Source organism: Alligator sinensis, unplaced genomic scaffold, assembly GCF_000455745.1.
Source record: "Alligator sinensis unplaced genomic scaffold, ASM45574v1 scaffold1779_1, whole genome shotgun sequence".
NCBI lineage: Eukaryota > Metazoa > Chordata > Crocodylia > Alligatoridae > Alligator > Alligator sinensis.
Window position 1 is genome coordinate 9,664 of NW_005843117.1, and position 14,895 is coordinate 24,558.

Here is a 14,895-nt window from a genome sequence, read left to right on the forward strand (position 1 = left end):
GTGTCCGCGCTGCAGCTCGGCGGCTGCGCCCTGGCAGCCAGCTACGCCAACCCCAGCCTGCGCGACCTGCCGTCCCCGGCCGAGGAGGCCGAGCACGACCTGTGCGTGGCGCTGCTGCAGGTGCTGCACGGCTCCCTCGTGGACCGGCTGGGGACCCGGCCGGTGGGCGGGGCCGACAGCTGCCTGCAGGCGGGCCTCGCCACGGAGGACGACAGGGAGCGGGTAGGTAGCGGGCCGGCGCCTGGGGATGTCCACCCCTCTAAAAAGCGTTCAACATGCACAGTCGTTTTTCCGAGGTAGATAGTTGATGCTGCGTGTGCAAAAGCCAAGTCATCCTCAGAGAGTCTTAGCCAACTTCTGGGAGGGGGGTTGTTTTTATTTTTTAAGGAAAATTGTTCTTCCCAGCCAGATCGATTCCAAGAACCAGGTATGGTCCTACTGCCCTCAAACATCCTCCATCCCCACCTGGGGCTTCAGATGTTTCCAAATGATTTGGCCGACACAAGCGTGGATCCGGTGCCCCTTCACCATAAGGCCGCAGAGGCGAGCTAGGGAGGAGTCTCCCAGTTCCATGAAGTCGGCATAAAGCCAAGATCTTCCCACGGGAAATGAAAGTGGGAGGGTAACTATACATTACCTCTGCCTGGGTACTTCCCCATGCCAGAACAGCGGTTATCCCCTGTCCCTGGGAGAACCAGCCTGGTGATCATGGTGTTTTCCCTGCCAACTTCCGGCTCTGCTGTCAGCACTTCTTATGACTGCTTGCCTCCAAATAAATAAATGCCTCAACTTTGACCCAACTCTCACTCCATGGGTGGGGTCTTACACTGACCAATATAAAGTAAGAAAGAAGGAGACTTATTGCATACTTCTTTGCATATTTTTTCAGCGTGCAATAGGTTTTCAACAACTATGATCATTTTGAGCTTTCAATACAATTAATTTCATATTGAAGACCTGGCAATACTGTCTTTAGTTCCCAGGTGCCAGGAGAGGAGGACAGGGCTGAGCCTTACCTGCTCCCTCAACCTGTTACCTGGCCTCAGGATCACCAAGGCCTGGGAACAATGAACTAGTGGTGTTTTCTCTTCTTCACTGGCTGAAGTTGGTTCCTTATTGGCAGTTCCTTATTCCTGGCTCCCAGTTCCATTTTCAAAGATAATCTGTAGCCAAAAGCTTGTTATTAATGAATAACACATTCTAAAGAGAGAGAATTTCACTAGCTATGCACAGTAACTGATTAATATGTAAAACAATATCCTATATCAAATACAGAGCTTTAAATGACGATAAAGTTGGGATGGGATTATGGGGCAAAATACTTCTTGGGCCAACCCAAACCTCCTGTTGATACCACTACCACCCCAAATAAGCCTGAGCACTCTCCTGCATGGGTTGGCCCTGCCAGGCTGCAAACTGAAAGCCCACTGTACTAAGCATAATAGCTCGGATAAGGAATTGGCTTTTGTACTGGAATTATGGCTGGAAATCCTTCTTGGGCCACTCCACGACATGCCTTTGTACCACCAGGGACCTCTCCTGGACATCAGTGTCACTGACCAAAGTCTGGGCCAGCCAAAAGCGCAGTTTGGCCCTGCCGGGCTGCCAGCTACAGCCCCCCATTCCCACTGTACTAAGTATCTGGGCTCAAATAAAGAACTGGCTTTTGGGCTGAGATTACAGGTGGAAATCCTTCTTGGTCCACCCCACACCATGCCTCTGTGACACTGAAGGACTCTCCCAGACATCTCTTACCAGAGTCATGCCTGGCCCAAAGTGCAGTTTCTTTGTGCCTGGCTGCTAACTGCCAGCCCCCCCAGCCACTGTACTAAGTATATGGGCTCAAATAAGGAACTGGTTTGGGGCTGGGATTAGAGATAGAAATCCTTCTTGGGCCACCCCACACAATGCCTCTGTACCACCAGGGAACTCGCAGACATCCCTAACCAGAGTCTTGCCTGGCCCAAAGCGCAGCTTGGCTGTGTCAGGCTGCCAACTGACAGCCTCCCTTGCACACTGTAATAAGTATATAGGTTCAACTAAGGAACTGGGTTTTTGGCTGGAAAACTTTTTGAGGCCGGCCCACACCATGCTTCTGTGGCACCGGGGAACACTCCCAGAGAACTCTGACAAGAGTCCAGCCTGGCCTAGAGTGCGGTTTGGTCATGCTGGGCTGACAACTGACAGCCCCCCATTCCCAAAGTGTGGGTTGTTTCTGCTGGGCTGCTAAATGACACCCGTCCCCGCCATGCCAACTGCATTAAGAATAATGGCCCGAATAAGGAACTGGCTTTTGGGCTGGGATTATGGCTGGAAATCCTTCTTGGGCTACTCCACAACTTGCCTCTGTACCACCAGGGGACTATCCCAGACATCCATGATCAGAGTCTTACCCGGCCCAAAGCACAGTTCGGCCATGCCAGGCTTCCAACTGACACCCTCTCCCCCTACCCCTCCAGCCACTGTACTAAGTGTATGGGCTCTGTAACAAGCGGGTGTCCCAGGGCCAGTCAGTCATTGGCCTGCCTACTTGTTTCTGGGCTAACCACCTGCCGTTTTCCCCTGCCATGCCTTGATGATAATGATTATATGATGTTAATCAGGCAGGAGGCTGCCCATGTACTTGCCCTGATGCCAAGGACTGATACACGTAGCTCCGACCTCCCCTTACTGTGTCCCATGCTTTGCAGATGGCATCCATGGCCTAGCACCCGGCCTACTCATATTCCTTTGGGCTCTTAGCCCCCTATCATTACTGTCCAGCTCCCAGTCTGGCTCAGGACCCTCATCATCTCCTTCACTCAGGGCTCCCAGCCCCTACCATTTATTCTGGGCTCCAAACCCTGTCTCTGGGCTCCAAGCCCCATCTCTGGGATCAGGGCTCCAAGCCCCAGCTCCTGCCCTCTCTGGGCTATAATACTTTATCCCCTTGACCCAGGAGCTCTACTCATAGCTCCTACCTCCCTGGAGCCTCATTCCCAGATCCCTAGTGCAGCCTCAGAGCTCAACTGTGAATTTGGGTGCTGCCTCAGGTCCCCCTACCTGACCTGGGCCCTGCTTCAGCACTCACAGTGAGTCTGGGCTCCCCCTGCTTGGTCTTACTACCCACCAGGGATGTGGGGGCTAGGGTTATAAGGTGCCCCTTACTCGCCTTTCACTGGCAAGGTGACTGGCCTGGCATTTCCAGGGACTACCCTACCATGGGCTGTCCCACCAGACCATCCTAGTCCAGCAGGGTACAGTTTTCTGTTGTACCCAGGACAGGGAACCTCCTTCCATCCCCGTAGTCCACCCCAGACCTCCAAGGTGTTGTGAGCAGCAGCTCCAGCCAGTGATGTCCTTCCGGCTGCCAGCAGCAGACTACTGGCTCTGCTGTTTAGGGCCCTGCTCTTATAGGAAACAGCTGGGCCCTGTTCCCAATCAGGCAGTCCTGCCTAACTGGAGTTGCCACCAGCTGCAGGCTACATAGCTGCTGCCCACGCATATGTGAGTAACAGAGCATACTTTGTGCTCTGTTACAGGCTCGAATAGGGAACTGATTTTGGGCTGGGATTAGAGATGGAAATCCTTCTTGGACCACCCCACACCATGCCTCTGTGGCACTGAGGGATCCTCCTGGACATCCTTGACCAGGGTCTTGCCCAGCCCAAAGTGCGGCTTGTTCCTGCCAGGCTCCAACTTACTCCCCATCCTTGTGTGCTATTTAAGGAGCTGCCCTTCTGTTGGGATCATGGGGCAAAACCTTCTTGGAATCATCTCAAAACACATCCCTGCTACCAAGGGAACCTCCTAAAGAAATCTGGGCATGTGCTTGACCCAATGCATGTTTTTGAGTGTGAGCCTGCCAGTTGACACTCAGCCTTTAAGACTGTATATTACTTTTCTACTAGGCACTGGACAGCAGGAAGAATGGTTGCATGCAAATATAGGGCACTTATACACATGGTGGACCTCTGCTCTGATGCATGGTATTTAGCACCTGTCAAAGCAGACTTGATTAATCAAGCCTGCTGGCAGTCTGCTGGAGTGTGCTCATTAGTGTGCTCCACCAGCTTCCACATCATGTGTATTCACTGTGCCTGCATTTCAAAACAGCAGCGGGGGTACTTTAACTGAAGGTCATTGAACAAGATTTAGTTAAAGTGTCCCTGTCGCTATTATTAAGCACGGAATGCTGAATACACGTGACGCTGCGGACACTTTAATTAGAGTCAGAGCCATTCGAATTAAAGTGTCACCCCACACTCCACCCCGGAGCATGTGCATAGATGCTTCTAGGGATTTTTCACCATCTTTTCATGTTTACCTCCAGCTGCCACCCAGAAGCTTGGTAAAGTAACTTAGAACTGGGTGTTGTAATTTAAAGAAACCTGCTCACTCACTAGCAAATATTAAATTAAAACAAGTTTATTACAAGGGAAAAGGGAAACAGTGGTACTCCCTAAGCAAAACCTTAACTGTTAACCTTTAACTGTAGCTCAGAACTGATCACAGTCACAGTCAGTTGCAAACCAACCTGGGGAGCTCCCTCTTAGCCCACTCACTTGAGAAGGGAGTCTCACCCAGGGCTGCCATCCAGAGGCTCTACCACCTGCACTGGCTTAATAGTAAGTTTTGGGTAGGAAAGACCACCACAGAGACTCTGTTGTTCCCCACTGTCAGGGGCTCATAGACTTATAAAAGCATAGAGAAGTAGGGTTTGAAAGGGCCCCTAGAGGTCGCCCAGTCCAACCCCCTGCCTGAGGCAGCTTCATCCCTATGCAAACCATCCCATTTAACCATATATCATAGACCTAACACCCAAACCTGCCACAAGTAAAGCAGGGGAACTATGGGAGCGACTGTCCTGCATTTATGAAATGTTATCAATATATGCTCCAGAGATTCCCAGGTAGAGGCCACACCCTCGCTATAGAAGAAGGCAAAAACTCCCACCATCCATATGCCAACTTGACCATGGGGTAAAAGTCCTTCTTGATCCCAAATATGGCAATCAGTCTGATCCTGAGTGAAGGGCAAGACCCTCTAGCCAAGACTCTCTGACTTTGCTCCTAGCAGGAGAATCAGCACATCCCAGTTCAAGTCAAGCATATATATTCCCAGCAGGGAACTTGAGGACCTCCTACGCCAGCACACGAGGCCATTTTGCTTGGCATGCCATGGCCAGCCCTGGCCCCGGCCCCGGCTCTGGGTAGCTGCCCAAGGTGCACGCAGAGTCACCACCAGCATGGAGCTGATGCCAGAGCTGTGGAGCCTGGTGTGGCTGTTTGCAGCCTGCCTGCTGCTTGCTGCAGCTGCCTAAACAGCTGTGCTGGGCTCTGGAGCCCAGTCACCATCCCTATACCAGGAGCGGGGGAGAGATGGGGTTGCTCAGGCCCCTTCCCCACCGCCCACTCCAATGCCCGGGTGCACACGCCGGTACAAAGCTGATGCCGGGGCTCTGGAACCCAGCACAGCTGTTTGCAACCTCCCAGGTGCAGCTAGCCCTGGCTCTGGGTAGCTGCTGCTAGCTGGGCACCCAGGCTGCTCCCAGCAGGCAGCTGCAAGCCCTGCTGGGAGCAGCCTGGGTTCTAGCAGCTACCCAGAGCCAGGGTAGCTGCTGACAGCCACAGTGCCTGGGCTGGGGGGCAGGGGCACAACCAGGACTTCCTGCCATGTACTCTCATTTTGTTTTTCTGTCATGCCGACACTCTGGCATCTTCCAAGGTAGGCATTGTGGTGTTTTTCGGCACTCTGGCCAAAAAACGTTGCCTACCCCTGTCCTACGCCTAAAAAGAGAGACTTATAAAGGATGGAAGGCTAGAATCACCACCAAGGAGGAGTACTCAGCACTGGTCCATGCCTGCAGGGAGTGGACCAGAAAAGCCAAGGCTGCAACCAAACTCCATCTGGCTTTACGTATCAAAGATAATAAAAAGTCCTTTTTCAACTATGTAGGGAGTCAGAAAAAAGCAAGTAACATTGGACCCCTGCTGAAGCCTGCTTAATGGGTACTTCACATCAGTCTTTCATCAGCCCAAAGGCACCGCCTTGCCTAGCATGACACGGGACGGCCAGGGTGAGGGCGTATTTATATCCAGCATAGGTGTAGACCTGGTAAAGGAACACCTTGAGAGGCTGGACATCTTCAAGTCAGCTGGTCCCGACAGATTACACCCTAAAGTACTCAAGGAGCTGGCAGGTGTCATAGCCCAAACATTGGCAAAAATATTCGAAGGCTCATGGTGCTCAGGTGAAGTACCTGAAGACTGGAAAAAGGCCAATGTGGTACCCATCTTCAAGAAAGGACAGTGTTGCAGGACACTAGGGTGCCCTGCTCCTCTAAAAAGCTGAAACTGCTAGGGTAAGAGCCCTAGCAGTGAGTTGGAAGCCCCAGGTGTTGGTTACCAGGGGAGCCAGAATGAGCTAGTGGCCCACACTTGTCAGCAGTCAGCCGACTGAAAGGGGCAGAGCCTGGCTCATATATAAACCTGGGGCCGAGGCCAGGAAGGCAGTTTCCTGCCAGCAGCCAAGGGGGAAGGAGCTTTCCCAGAGCAAGCAAAGGGGAGAGGCCTGACTGCAGGTACAGCCCCGAGACTGGTGAGGGACGGAGCAGCCCTGGTGTGGCCTTTATTATGTTATTGAGGGTGGCTAGAATTTATGTTATAGCCCAGGGGCTTGTGTTTTGTTTACTGTTTAAGACCGGTGGTTTGGGTGAGGATTTTAGGGGATGGAGGAGGCCTCATAGGGGACCCACAGCAGCGTGGGGACCCAAGCGCCAGAGAGGGCGCAGCATTTGGGGTGCACTGACCCCAGCGCCAGAGAGGGTGCAGCACTTTGCAGGACTGCAGAAAGCCCAAGCGCCAGGGAGGTGCAGAGCAAGATAGAGCCACGGAGAGCCTGAGCACCAGTGAAGGTGTGGAGCGAGAGGGCCGCGGAGAGCCCGAGCGCCAATGAAGGTGCAGAGTGAGACAGGGCCCAGGGAGGGGAAGGCGGCCAAATTACAACAAGACTCAGACCAAACAATGTTGGTACCATCTGCGAGGCTTGGGGCATGGTAAAGGGGTGGTTGGAGCCACGCATAGCCCATAAGGCTAGGGTGCCCCAAAACACCCATTGCGTCATCTATCTTGGAGCAGGACCTACCAGGGGTCCGGGAGTCCATGGGGTCAGAGTGTACAGCAAACCGTGTCCAGGAGGACGTAAAGGCAGCCTCCCATATATATATTTTCCATCAAAGATGTGGCAGGAAAGAATCAAGGGTGCCCTTTGGGCCAACTTGGCACGGTAAGGGGGCCTTGGGGAGATCACGGCCATCCTGCAGGACCCTGTCCCGTGACAGTGATGCATTGGCCGGGAAAGTAAGGCCGTGCACAGGGAGGAACCCTGTGTCCCTAATTAGGGAGACGAACCTGTCGGCTAAAACAGGAATTCAGAGATATTTGTAGCAAGGCAGCGGCATCACAGTCCTGAAAGCGGGGGTTGGGGGAGAGAGGGGGCAGAGTAGGAAGTCACCGCCGCCAGAGACTGTATGGGAAGAAGCCTTTGGGCCCCAACCAGTAAGGGAGTAGAACCATGGCAGAGGCAGAGGACATAAAGGGCCTGAGACAAGAGAATTTCACCTGGCTATTGTGGGTGGATGAGTTAGAGGAAAAAACAGCCCGGTTAGAGTGGAAATTAGAAGTAGCAAAGGCTCAGAAAGAACAAGCGGAGGCAAAGGCCACTGTGTTAGAGCAGCGGGTACAAGCAGGGAAAAAGAAAGGAGGCTCCAAAGAAATCAGGCGCTTGATAGCGGCGGAAGCTGAGAGAACTCTCACGCTAGAACAGCTTATCACGAATGAAGCCCAGAAGAGCTGGGAGAGGGAAGAGAAGCTGCAGAAGATGCAGAGGGAGATGACAGCATGGATGGCAAGGTCTCTTGAAGCCTGCACAACCCAGGCAGGGGAACAGAAGGAGATGCTACAGAAATTGGAGGTGTCAAGAAGCCTAATAGGTGTCCTACAGAAAGAAATGCACAGCCAGGAGGACTGAATAGAGGGGTTGCACGAGGAGTTGGAGGACTGGCAACAGAAGTGCATATGTACAGAACACCTAGCACAGGAGCCGCAGGACAAACTGCTTGAAACCCATACCCAAGCAGAAGAAACTGGCAAGGTGATCACTCAGGAGATGGAAAAGGTAAAAGCTTACATGACAAATTGAGGCGCTGCACAATCAAAACCTGTCCCTTGAAAGGGACTTAGAGGCCAGGGAGAGAAAGAACGATGGGTTACGGTTCTAGTTACAGAGTGTGGAGGCGGAAAAAGACCACCTTGGAGAACAGGTACAGTTCCTTAAAACCCTCCTAGAAGACAGCTAGGCTAAAGAGGCAGTGACTAACGCAGAGAGCGAGCAGTCACAGCTTCAAATGCAAACCTTAAGGCGGCAAATGCAGGCATTGGAAGTGGAAAATAAAACGCTACAGGCAGCAAGTGGTCAGATGGCTACAAGAGTTCAAGATCCTGGGGAGTCGGAGGTGCCAGATGTAACAAGTAACAACACGGGCAGAAGCAGGACAGAAGGCTCAAGTGGTGAAGTTTGCAGACACAGTGTGAGAGAGGTTGCAGATGCTAGGAGCCCAACTAGCAGAATATGTGATTATGGTTAAGTCTGTATGCCTAGAGCAGCACCATGAAATGGAAGTAGTGAAAGGGTCCTTGAGGGAAGTGGAGGCGCAACTAACAACCACACAGCTAGGGGGCTGGAAGCCTCCAGAAGAAGTGAAGTTCCCTGGATACTGAGGCCTGGAAGATCCAAGAGAGGAGGCTGAACCAGGGCAACTGGAGAGAAGCACCATAGCGAAGGGATCAGTAGGGGCAAATCCTACGGCCCTACAAGAAGAGGTCCTGCCAGCCCTCCTGGAATGCTGGAATAGGAGATGGGACTAATGGTTGGCGCATCATGCGGATGAGATAATCTGTCTAAGACTTCAGCTGGAGGAACTCTGTAAACCTCTAGCCAAGGGAGGAATTACAGTACCCAGTCAGGGGCAGCCAGTGGAAGGAGACATGATAGATGTAGGGACGGCAGGGAAGGGTGAACAGGCTAGCCCAAGGAGTGAGACCTATCGGCTGGTTCGCCAGGGCTGTACACAGGTAACACAAGGCCTATGGCAACGGGTCAGAGACGAGCCCTAGGAAAAAGAGGTCAGTGGAACCCAGAAAAGAAAGTCGGGCCAGAGAGCCAGAGATACGGAGGAGGGAACGATCACCCAAAGAGGGGCATAGGCTTGGGAAGAGACCTCAGATTTATGTGAATAATATCCCAGGACAGGTCACGTGGTGGACTTTAAAAAAGATTGTTGAAGCAAAAGTTGGGGGTGTAGCCTACGTAAAAATGTATATGGGACCTAAAGGAAGACCCACCAGCCAAGGGAAGATCAAGTTTTGGGAGGAAGAATATGCCCAGAGATCTGGGGAAGGCTTCAGGATCTCCAGAGAGGCTATTAGGGGAGTGAGAAATCCCATAATTGGCCCTGGGGAAAAGACCAGGGTATATAGGGTTTGAAATTAGATGAGCTAAAAGTGAGGGGGAGAAAACCCCAAAAAGTAGGCAAGAGCCCCCTGGGAGAGTAGGGGGGAGAAAGAGAAGGTTGACCCTGCAAGACAAGAAGCTCGACTGACTGAAGTCCATCCTACCAAGGTTGGCTAATGTGGGGGGGACTACCCATGGCGGGGAACTCCCATTAAATCCCACATGGTGCGCCTTGGGGAAAAGGGGAGCAGGAGGCGCCTGAAAACCTCCGCCTCCAAGTGTCAGAATTGTCGGCGGGCCAGTACAAGAACTCAAGAGGGCCGAGACGAAGGAGGTGAGCTGGAAAAGAATGAAGACCCACCTGGTGAATCTGGGTCTTAAGTGGGGAGGTGTGTCGCAGGTCACTAGGGTGCCCTACTCCTCTAAAACGCTGAAACTGCTAGGGGAAGAGCCCTAGCAGTGAGTTGGAAGCCCCAGGTGTTGGTTACCAGGGGAGCCAGAACCAGCTAGTGGCCCACACCTGTCAGCGGCCAGCTGACCAGAAGGGGCAGGGCGTGGCTTATATATAAACCTGGGGCCGAGGCCAGGAAGGCAGTCCCCTGCCAGCAGCCAAGGGGGAAGGAGCTCTCCCAGAGCAAGCAAAGGGGAGAGGCCTGACTGCAGGTACAGCCCTGAGACTGGTGAGGGACGGAGCACCCCTGGTGTGGCTTGAATAATGTTATAGCCAGGGGCTAGAATTTATGTTATAGCCCAGGGGCTCGTGTTTTGTTTCCTGTTTAAGACCGGTGGTTTGGGTGAGGATATTAGGGGATGGAGGAGGCCTCATAGGGGACCCATGGCAGTGTGGGGACCCAAGCACCAGAGAGGGCGCAGCATTTGGGGGTGCACCGACCCCAGCGCCAGAGATCGCGCAGCATTTGGGGTGCACTGACCCCAGTGCCAGAGAGGGTGCAGCACTTTGCAGGGCTGCGGAGAGCCCGAGCGCTAGTGGAAGCACAGTGTAAGACAGGGCCACGGACAGCCCGAGCACCAGTGAAGACGTGGAACGAAACAGGGCTGCGGAGGGCCCAGGGAGGACAAGGCGGCCAAATTACAACAAGGCCCAGACCAAACAACATCAGTACCATCTGCAAGGCTTGTAAAGGGGTGGTTGGAGCCATGCATAGCCCATAAGGCTAGGGTGGCCCAAAACACCCGTTGTGCCATCTATCCACCCGTTGTGCCATCTATCTTGGAGCGGGACCCACCAGGGGTCCGGGAGTCCATGGGGTCAGAGTGTACAGCAAACCGTGTCCAAGAGGACGTAAAGGCAGCCTCCCATATATATATATATTTTCCATCAAAGATGTGGCGGGCAAGAATCGAGGGTGCCCTTTGGGCCAACTTGGCATGGTAAGGGGCCTTGGGAGCTTAGGGCCATATCACCTTAGACATATCACCTGGACAAGGGAGGAGAGATTGACATCATATATCCGGACTTTAAAAAAGCCTTTGATCTGGTGTCCGATGATCTCCTCATGGAAAAATTGGCCAACTGTGGCCTTGGCTACACCACAGTTTGATGGTTGGGAAATTGGCTCCAAGGTCGAACCCAGAGAGTAGTGGTCAATGGTAGGGAATCACTATGGCGCTTTGTGACCAGCAGTGTCCCCGAAGGCTCTGTCCTTGGACCGGTTCTCTTTAACATCTTTATCAACGATGTGACCATTGGTGTCAGAAGTGTACTGACCAAGTTCGCCGATGACACTAAACTTTGGGGCATAGCGTCCACACCTGAGGACAGGCTAGCGATCCAGGCTGACTTGGATAAGATTAGTTAATGTGTGGATACAAACCTGATGATGTTCAATACAAAAAATGCAAAGTACTCCACCTCGGGGGGAAAAACCCTGCAGCACGCTTATAGGCTCAGTAGTGCTACGTTTGCTAGCACCACGGCTGAAAGAGACTTGGGGGTCATGATTGACCACAAGATGAACATAAGCCACCAATGTGATGTCGCTGCTGGTAAAGCAAATAAAACTGTGATGCTTCTCAAGTAAATCTCAGGTAAACCTCACTCGACCTTAGTGAGCCCGCAGCTGGAGTACTGCATTCAATTCTGGGCTCCACAATTCAAGAAGGATGTTGAGAAGCTTGAGAGAGTCCAGAGGAGAGCCACGCATATGATCAGAGGGCGAGAAAATAGGCCTTATGATGAGAGGCTGAGCCATGGGACTCTTCAGCCTAGAAAAGCACAGGCTCAGGGGTGACCTGGTGGCTGCCTATAAGTACATAACGGGTGTGCATCAGGATCTGGGGGAACGTCTGTTCACCAGAGTGCCCCAAGGGATAACAAGGACCAGTGGTCATAAACTCCTCCATGACCATTTTAGGCTGGACATAAGGAAAAACTTCTTTACTGCCCGAGCCCCCAAGGCATGAAATAGACTCCCTCCAGAAGTGGTGCAGGCACCTAATCTGAACTCATTCAAGAAATGTTTGGATGCTTATCTTCCTGGGATCCTTTGACTCTAGCTGACTTCCTGCCCCTTAGGCAGGGGGCTAGACTCAATCTTACAAGGTCCCTTCCAGCCCTAATGTCTATAAAGTCTATGAAGTCCCCAGCCTTAGCTGTAGCAGCACTCAGTGCCTTTGAAGCAGGCTTAAAAACACCCTGACGCATGTAGGCATAACTATGCCTAAATCATCCCTAACCAGTAGCTGTCCAACCTCTTCTTGACACCTCCAGTGGTGGAGAGTCCACAACTTCCCTGGGCGTCTATTCCACTGCCTCACTGTTTTCACAGTGAAGAAGTTTTTCTCGCTATCCAAACAAAATTTACTTTGCTGCAGCTTCTGTGTCTTCCCCTTTGCAAGGTTTGCTGCCCTTCTCCTGGGCTTCTTACCACCTATGACAGCCAAAGTAGCAAGAACTGGCTAGTGAGGGCCACATAAGAGTTACCATGACTTGATGCTGGAGAGCATTGCTAGGGTTTGATGCTAGGAAGTGCTGCTGTGGCTGCCACCTCCAGGGGTCTCCATTGCTCTGCTAGGGGTCTCCATTGCTCCCTTGGGGGTCTCCACCACTCCTCCACGCCACTGGGGAGGAGAGGTCTGCTGCTCGTCCATGCTGCCAGAGGGTGGCTGTGGGGGTGTCAGTTGACAGCCTGGCATGGCCAAGCCACACTTTGGGCTGGGCAAGACTCTGGTCAGAGATGTCTGAGAGAGTCCCCCACTGGTACTGAAGCCTGGTGTGAGGTGGCTGAAGTATTTCCAGCTGTAATCCCAGCCCAAAAGCCAGTTCCTTATTTGAGTCCATATACTTAATACAGTGGGAACCGGGGGCTGTCAGTTGTCAGCCTGGCAGGGCCACACTGTGCTTTGGACCTAGCAGGACTGTGGTCAGGGTTCTTTGGGACAATCCCCCAGTGGGATCAACAGGAAGTTTTGGGGTAGCCCAAGAAGTATTTTGCCCCATAATCCCATCCCAATCTGATCTTTTAAAGCTCTGTACTTGATGCAGGGTATGATTCTACATATTAATTAGTAAATATGAATAGCTAATTAAATTCTCTCTTTTGAATGTGTAATTCATTAATGACAAGCTTTTATTGGGTATAGATTAGCTTTGAAAAAGGAATCAGGAATAAGGAACCAACTTCAGCCTTGTGCATTTCTCTCCCCTCACAACCTGGGACTGTCCTGTCCCTTCAGGGCCCTACCACACATTCAGATTAAAGCAGTCTAGAAATGGGCTAGAAACGTGGCACATCCCAAGCACTGACTTTGCAGTGGGCTGACTCCTGGTATAACTGGGTAGACACTTGTGGTGGGATAACTCCATTGCATGTGTGGCCTGTCTGCATTTATTGAGTGACTGACCGGTAAATTGTATAATGTATGTAATACGTGGCAGGGACCTCTAAGGAGGAATCTTTTAAAGCTCTTGTCTGTGACCTCAATTCTCTCCCTCTTGGGAGTGTGTACGCTTCAGTTGGCCTCCTGCCTCCTGCAGTGTTTCTGAAACTTTTTAGATGTGAGGCAACCCTGGGTGGACTTGAGGGTACCCTCAGAAAATGCCAGCTCTTAGCTCTCACTCTTCTTTCAACTACAGAAAAAAAATAGAGCAATTCTGTTGCAAACAACTTGGAACACCTACAGCTGTGGATTTCTATTTGAAATCTCTGGGTTTCACTTGTGAATCATGTTTGCACACCCAATAGTGCTAACATGGTGTGGCACTCCACCGCGACACCCGTGAAAGACTTTCATGGTTAAGAATCACAGTGAGGCACTGGGTCTGAGGAGTGAAAGAGGAAACTACTTTCTGCTCATAACCAGTGCCCCACCTGTTTGTTGCACACAGGTGGCTGTAGTTAATTTTCCCTAACAAATTCAAATACACATTTCCATTCACCCTCCCTTGGTTCTTTCCTCTTGCCCTGTCAGTCTCAGAGGGCACATCTACACATTCGTTAATGCACTATAATTATGGCACATTAAGTTAGTATCTGTAATAATCCTCCCTATTTTTAAATGGAAAAGGCTGTACAACAAGTAGTTAAAGAAACTGTGTTCAGTGTGAAAACAGTTTGGTATCATTTTAGTGTTAAATATAGTGGGGGAGTTTAATAAAATAGAATGGCTTAGTCAGGGTTGATCCTGTCTTGAGGAAGAATTTGGACTAGAAGACCTCCTGGAGTCCCTTTCAACCCTTTCTTCCATGATTCTATGAAAGTATTAGCCATTAAAGCAGGGGTGGGCAAAATACAGCCAATCTATCTGGCCCCTGGGGCCCCCCAAAATTTTTTTTGAAAATTAAAATTTATCTGTCCTTGGTTCCTGTCAAAAATGACAGGAACCAGTGGCAGTAGGACCCAGGGGAATCCTCAGCAGGCTCCTGCAACAGCAGGGGCTTCTGGCCTGGGACCGTGTGGCTCCTCCAGCACCAGAACCTCAAGTTGGGGGGGAAGGGGGGAAGGCAGGGAAGGAACTAGTGTGGAGCGCATGGAAAAGGGGCCCCGCCCCGTGGCTGGTACTCCCTTCTGCAGCTGCTTGCAGCCTGCACGGGGCTGTACTGAGCAGGCACAGGCAGCCCCACGCGGGCTGTGAGTGACTGCAGTGCGGGGTGCCGGCCACAGGGCGGGCAAGGGGCCGCTTTTCCCCCGCGCTCAGCACCAGCTTGTAACCCAGCCCCATGATGGCTCTGGGCTTGCCCATCGGGGCTGTGCCACGGCGGCAGCAGCTGTGGCCCCCTTGCTTGCCGCGCTGGGCAGTGTTTGCTGCTGCTGCCCGCCCGGAGCTCACGCTATGGTAGGCTGCGGTGAGGCTGCTACCACTGTCTGTGTGCTGCCCAGCGCATGAGCTCCAGGCGGGCAGCAGCAGTAAACACTGCCCCGCGCCGCAACTGGGGGGAACCCA

The 14,895-nt window shown here is 52.2% G+C and overlaps 1 protein-coding gene across 1 annotated transcript in view; it reads left to right on the top strand.

The window, feature by feature from the left end:
• Nucleotides 1-3: 3 nt before the first annotated feature.
• IFIH1 (interferon induced with helicase C domain 1) overlaps nt 4-14,895 on the top strand; it is a gene marked incomplete at its 5' end in the record, with an annotated part of 59,404 nt that continues 44,512 nt past the window's right edge. Inside the window, one exon of the mRNA XM_006037451.3 lies at nt 4-222. Coding sequence (XP_006037513.2) covers nt 4-222 — 219 coding nt within the window. The remainder of the gene's footprint in view (nt 223-14,895) is intronic.